The sequence below is a fragment of the Delphinapterus leucas genome, chromosome X (genome assembly GCF_059928025.1).
Source record: "Delphinapterus leucas isolate spDelLeu-1000000601 "Yukka" chromosome X, BTC_Dleu_Yukka2, whole genome shotgun sequence".
Lineage (NCBI taxonomy): Eukaryota > Metazoa > Chordata > Mammalia > Artiodactyla > Monodontidae > Delphinapterus > Delphinapterus leucas.
In genome coordinates, this window is record NC_143150.1 from 19,915,836 (window position 1) to 19,922,331 (window position 6,496).

Genomic DNA, 6,496 nt, shown 5'->3' on the forward strand with positions numbered 1-6,496 from the left:
ATATATATGGAATCATAAAACAAAAAATGGACTTTTAATGAGAAGTCAAAGCAACATTTATTAAGCACCTAAATATCTGTTAAGCACTTTGTATATTTTTTCTTATTTAATCTTCAAAACAGTCACTTAATTTAGGTAAAATTATTTCCATTTTAGATAAGGGAATTGATGGCAGAGAGGTTGAAAAAGCTGTCTGAGATTATAGGGTTAGAATGTGACATAACCTGGACACTTTAACCCGATCTTTGTCTGAGCTGTTCTACTTTAAGGTGGCTAGTAAGTTTGGAAACATCCCTCCCATGCTCTTACCTCAGTGCCTCACACTAAGACCAAACACCAATCTGACATTTCTGTCACTGTGAGGGCTGAGAGAGCAGAGTAGGATGGAGTGGTTTGTATAGCCTAGATTCATGGAATTACAGAAATTTTCTTTCAGCATCCCTCAGTCAGATATTGAGAATGACCAATGATGTGTATACAGTTTAACTCACAGAGCCATGGGAAATTAGAGCTTAAAGCTGGAAAGAGCCTCAGAGACCACCTAATCTAGCTGCTTCATTTTACTGATGAAGAAACTAGGACCCAGAAAGAGCAAGATATTTTCTCAAGATCATATAGCTCAAATACAGCAACAGAGGATGACATTGTTATTTCATCTGTTATTGAAAGAATGAATGTACCAAAGGTGAAAGTCCTATCCAGAATAACTTCAGAAAACAAATTAAGGGGAAAGCCAGATAGTGATGTGAAAAGGTCACTGAATTAGGTCAAGGAGATCTGGGTTCCATCACCAGCTCTGCCACTAATTCATTGTGAGACCTTAGACAAGTCTCTTAACCTCTCTGGACTTCTGTTTCTTCATCTGGAAATATGTGGGTTGGAATATATGATCTTTTGGAAGACTGCACTGAGAGAGTGACATGGACATATATACACTACCAAATGTAAAATAGATAGCTATTAGGAAGCAGCCGCATAGCACAGGGAGATCAGCTCAGTGCTTTGTGACCACCTAGAGGGGTGGGATAGGGAGGGTGGGAGGGAGGGAGATGCAAGAGGGAAGAGATATGGGAACATATGTATATGTATAACTGATTCACTTTGTTATAAAGCAGAAACTAACACACCATTGTAAAGCAATTATACTCCAATAAAGATGTTTAAAAAAATTGTATTGAATAAGTAAATAAGTGAACTTTTATTTAAATTCTGAATGTTATGCTATTTTTGGAAGATCCCCACTGAGCTACATAACTGAAGAAAAGACAGGTAACCAAAAAATTTTTCTTAAAGAGCTGGTACTGTAAATTTACATGAATGCATTTTTTAAACATGAAAGGTTACTTCTTCAACAAATAAGAGGAGTGCCTGATTATTTCCTATAAGTACATATCCAAGACACATTAGCCAAGTTAATAACATACCCATTCTGGCTGTTATATTGACACTAGTTAATGCAGTGGCATGTGCAGATGGGGTGTATCAAATCATTTCCTTAATACAGTCTTAATTTTGTATGTTTATTTCTTTGGGGAAGAAAAAGCAATTCAATCTTATTTTAAGGGAAAAAGATTTCACTATGTTCTAAAGACTAATAGAGAGTCATTTATTCATTCAACTAATATTTATTGAATGCCTACAATAGATACAGACATCAAGGAATAGTGTTAGCCTAAAATGGAAAATTTTAAAAATGATACAAGGACGTGAAAGTAACATTGAAAACCTGTCTTTTTTTGTGATTCAAGATACATGAACAACTAAGAGCTATTTGTTTAAGCCTTCACAGGTTGAAACTTTCACAGTGGAGAGGCAGAACAGATGATGTGTGTGTAGAGGGTGAGTGGGAGGGCAAAGAGTACAGCTCTGTAAGCAGGAGCTGAAGCAGGCTGCAGAAAATGATCATATTGACGCATTCCTCCTCCCTCTCCCACCTCCCATGATGGAAGAATAATAGGGATCCGTTCCAGGTGTATTGTATCACACTTCAGAGTTTACGGAGTGTTTTCACATTCATTATCTTATTTGATCCTCATGCCAACCTTAAAAGAGAGCCATGGTGGATATTGCTTTTTCCATTTTCAAGATGAGAAAATATGGGGCTCAAAGGGGGTAAGTGGCTTTTCCACTGAAAGACAGTACAGATTAGTGCCAGGACTAGAACTCATGTCTTTTGTCTCTCAAAACAGTGTTTTATCCATTGTCTCAACTCAGCCCAGGATTTTCTCCTCCAATCATCCCATTTTGGAGGTATAAGTTGAATATTCCCCTGGGCAGGCTGCTGTGCTCAGCAGCAGCAGTAGCAGCAGGAGTTAACTCCAACAGTTTGGGTAGAGCAAAAAGGAGTGAATTACTACCACAAGTAAAAGATGCTTCTTTCATCTGCTCCGGCCAGTGTGTGTGTGTGTGTGTGTGTGCACGCGTGCGTGTGTGCATGTGTCTGAGGGATGGTTAGGGGGTGGAACATGGAGATTATACTTCAGCCAGTCTCTCTAAGGTTCACTGCTGTTGGTCTAAAACGATAATAGTATACAAAAAACAATACCTCTGCTTCCATTTAGTGAAATGGAGAAGAAAAAAAATAGTAAATACATAAGTAGGAGTGGTCATAAAGGAATAAAGAGAGTAGAAGTCAGTGAGCAATTAATATGTACCAAGTGTTTTACTTAAAATATTTAGTTTAACCTTTGCTATTGCCCCATAACATAGGTCTTATTAGTGCCCTTCTTTTACAGATTAATGCACTTAGGTAGGTTAAGTCCTAAGTCACAGAACGAGTGATCTCCAAAACCAGGATTCAAATAGGTCCATATAGCTCCAGAATCAGACACCTTAACTACTACACCAAATAAAGAACCTATGTTTTCTGGTGAATTGAAACAGATAGGCTTTTTTTTTTTTAAATCAAAGTTGGGAGAGCCCTCTGAGGTTTCCTTGTCCACACTCTCACCAAATACAGGAATCCCTTCTAAACACCCCTCGCTGATGGCCATCCAGTGAAACACAAGGGTTCTGATTTAGTTTAAATTGTATAAATGGAGATGGATCTGTATGGATTTATCCCTTCTCTTGTTTGGTGCTTCATCCAGGGTAAGACCCAGGCATTTGTGTGAGGGTGCAAGTCAGCATTAGAAATATCCTGTGACCACAAGAGAGGGGGACAGAGTCCATGCACTTAGCCTCAGTGCCACTTGACTCCAGCTATTTTGTGACCTGGCCCTTTGCTCAGACAGATCTGACCAACAAGTCCTTGTGGAATTTGCAGTTAGTTTTGTGTAGCTGCATAACCTTTGCCCCAAGCATGGTTAAAGGAATCAGTCAGGTGATGATCAGACAACAACTTCATGAATCTTTCGGTTGCTCTTTCACAGGATCCAAATGATACCTGATAACCTTGAGTTCAGTTTCTGATGGCGATTTCGGAGCATTCTGATTCTGCAACAATCTACCAGTGAAGAGGTGATCAAGGTCCTGGAAAACCCTTTACTTACCAAGCAAAATAGTGAGTATTCGTGACTTCTACTTTTTCAGAAACAGTGTCACTAATACTGAAGGGAGAAGGGGGCTGTCTGTCAAGATGAAATCAGTCGACATATTTACTATATTGTTACTTCATCTGCAATAATTCCTTGAGATTGATTTGGAAAAGTGAGGGAGGGTGAGATGGAATTCCATACCCCCAAATTTTCTAAGAGTTTGTAGTCCTGTATCAGTAAAGTACATCTCTCTCTCTCTTTTTTTAATTTAATAGTCTCTTTTATTTTTTAAAACATTTTTATTGGGGTGTAATTGATTTACAATGTTGTGATATATGTATTAGTAAAGAACATCTCTTGATGACATCTGTTTTTCTTTCTACTTCATTTATTCCTTCAACAAATATTAAGTGTCTTTTGCATCCTAGGCCTTTACTTTCTTACTTCTTTGTTCCTTTTGCTTTCTGAATTTTCTTTACCTCGTTTTCCTTCCCCTTTTTTCTCCTATCGTTACTTTCCCAATGTTATGCTTGGGAAATAGTGATACTATTTGGGAAGGTGTTTAAAGTGAGATTGTAGACGCAGGGAAGGGTTGGAGAATGCTGTGGATTCATGTGTTTTGAGTGGGACTGTTTTACCCGTATCATCCAGTTTTCTATTATTTCCTCACTTAAAGCATGTCAGAAGCATTCTTACCTCATCAAGGATAATACCCAGCTTGTGTTGATGGGAGAATTCATCTACAGTGACTGACCTCATCCTTCTGGGCATGACAGATAACCCTCAGCTTGGGGTCCTGCTATTTGGAGTCTTCCTTATTGTTTATATTGTCACTGTGTTGGGGAATCTAGGCCTGGTAGTCCTGATCAGAGTCAGTCCCTGCCTCCACACCCCCAGGTATTTTTTCCTCTCTAATCTGTCCTTTCTTGATGTCTGTTTTTCTTCTGTCACGATCCCAGAGACTTTAGCAAATTTGTTATCTAAGTTGCAGGCTGTTTCTTTCCTTGGATGTGTGACTCAAATGGGCTTGTTCATAATCTTTGCCTCCGCTGAATGCAACATTTTGGCTTCCATGGCCTATGACCTCTATACTGCCATTTGTCACCCACTGCGCTACCACATCACCATGTCTAGAGTCCGTCGTCTCAAATTGGTAGCAGGATGCTACCTTGGTGGATTAGTTAACATGGTTTCTGTGACAACTTCCATCACACAACTATCGTTCTGTCAACCACATGTCCTTCCTCACTTCTGTGACATCCCTCTACTGTCAGCACTGGCTTGCTCAGACCAGTGGGTCACCCAGATCTTGATTGTTGGCTGCGGAGGATTCACCCTGTTCACCTCCATTATGGTAATCCTTGTCTCCTACCTGTCTGTCCTCATGACTATCCTGAGAATTCCCTCAGCTTCTGGCAGGCAAAAACCTTTCTCTACCTGTGCTTCCCACTTGACTGCTGTTGGCCTATACTATGGAACAACTATGTACACCTACTTTCAGCCCTCTCAACATGGATCCCAGGCAGGAAATCAGATGGTCTCAGTGTTTTATGCAATGGTGATCCCAGTGTCAAATCCTCTCAGCTATAGTTTGAGAAACCAGGAAGTGAAAGTTGCTCTACAGAAAATATTGAAGAAAAGTCCCTAATCCCCCATTCTGTGTCTCCAAAATGTAATATATTCTATGAAGACTTGCTCACAGTTCTATTCACAGTGTTTTCCTTACCTGCGAATAAAGCCTTTTAAGAATAATTGAATTGCTCTGGCTAAGTGTTTAGGTGTAGATGCTTAGATAAACAGCAATATAATAGGAAGAAATTATATGGACAAAATGATGTGTATTTTCTGAAACAACTGATAAGAAATACTTTAAGAAGAGGAAATAATGTATGTGGGTATGAATATGTCAGTCTGAGTTGTGAACGAGTATAACACTAGTCATGAGTTAATTCCAAGATAACAAGGTTAGAAAACAATGTAATTTGACTATAAGTTATAGAAGAGAACATTAATTCCTTTGCTTTACCACTCATGTACTTATATAGAGGATTTCCTTGATATCCCTTAGGCTGAATTAAGTTAAATCCATATCTTTCATAAGGACTCAGAATATTCCTAGATGTGTATTTTCCAAATGCTCTACGATATCTGCCACAGTGAAGCTGTAAAATGTAAGTCTATATATGAATTCACATGTGCAATTATTGAGATTTACAGGGATAAATCTTTTTATTTTTTGTGGTACGCGGGCCTCTCACTGTTGTGGCCTCTCCCATTGCGGAGCACAGGCTCCGGACACGCAGGCTCAGCGGCCATGGCTCATGGGCCCAGCCGCTCCGCGGCATGTGGGATCTTCTGGAACCGGGGCACGAACCCGTGCCCCCTGCATCGGCAGGTGGACTCTCAGCCACTGTGCCACCAGGGAAGCCCTACAGGGATAAATCTTAAAGAGAGCAGTACTCAGCCAAACAAGAGATTGGTTTCACTAGCTAGACTAGGATTTGAAGATCCTTTGCAAGGAACAATGGATCATTTATTAATGAAAATTCCAGGCCTGAATTACAGCGATGGGATTTTTTTTAATGCAAAGTTTGAATGGATCTGAGCCAAGTCCATTAGTATTTCTGAATACACTTCCAATAGGAAACACAAGTGTAAGTCGAACCCCAGCTAGTTTATTAGTCCATGGCTAGTCCTCAGAATTTGTAAAGATGCACGAAATGCATGGATATTGCTATGTTATCTAAATATGTTGAACAACAGGCTATCCATAAAAACAATCCTATATCTGAAGAATATAAAACCTTAATATCTTACTTTTATAGATGAGGAAATCAAGGCCAAGAGAAGAGAAAGTGACCAATATCAAACAACTAGTTGGGGAAAAGTAATTGAGTGGCTCAAGCTGCAAGGAAAATAGAAAGTAGTATTTAGCTACATCTAGGCTAGATGCAATTTTGGGGCCTCAAGACTGGTTTTGTCTCTGCCTCTATTCCCAGAAACTGTCTAGCCTTAGTAGC

The 6,496-nt window shown here is 39.5% G+C and overlaps 1 protein-coding gene across 1 annotated transcript; it reads left to right on the forward strand.

Moving 5' to 3' along the window:
* Positions 1–3,301: 3,301 nt before the first annotated feature.
* Positions 3,302–5,269, forward strand: LOC149744176 (olfactory receptor 5AR1-like). The gene is made up of 2 exons (XM_089904881.1): positions 3,302–3,322; positions 4,210–5,269. Exons 1-2 carry the CDS (start codon positions 3,302–3,304, stop codon positions 5,122–5,124), a joined length of 936 nt encoding a protein of 311 aa, XP_089761007.1. The 3' UTR covers positions 5,125–5,269.
* Positions 5,270–6,496: the final 1,227 nt, after the last annotated feature.

Excerpts from the sequence above, each read along its gene's own strand:
- LOC149744176 (XM_089904881.1), top strand. The coding sequence starts at position 3,302 with ATGGTTAAAGGAATCAGTCAG. Across the intron at positions 3,323-4,209 it reads TGGTTAAAGGAATCAGTCAG|AATTCATCTACAGTGACTGA; the intron begins GTGATGATCAGA and ends TGTTGATGGGAG.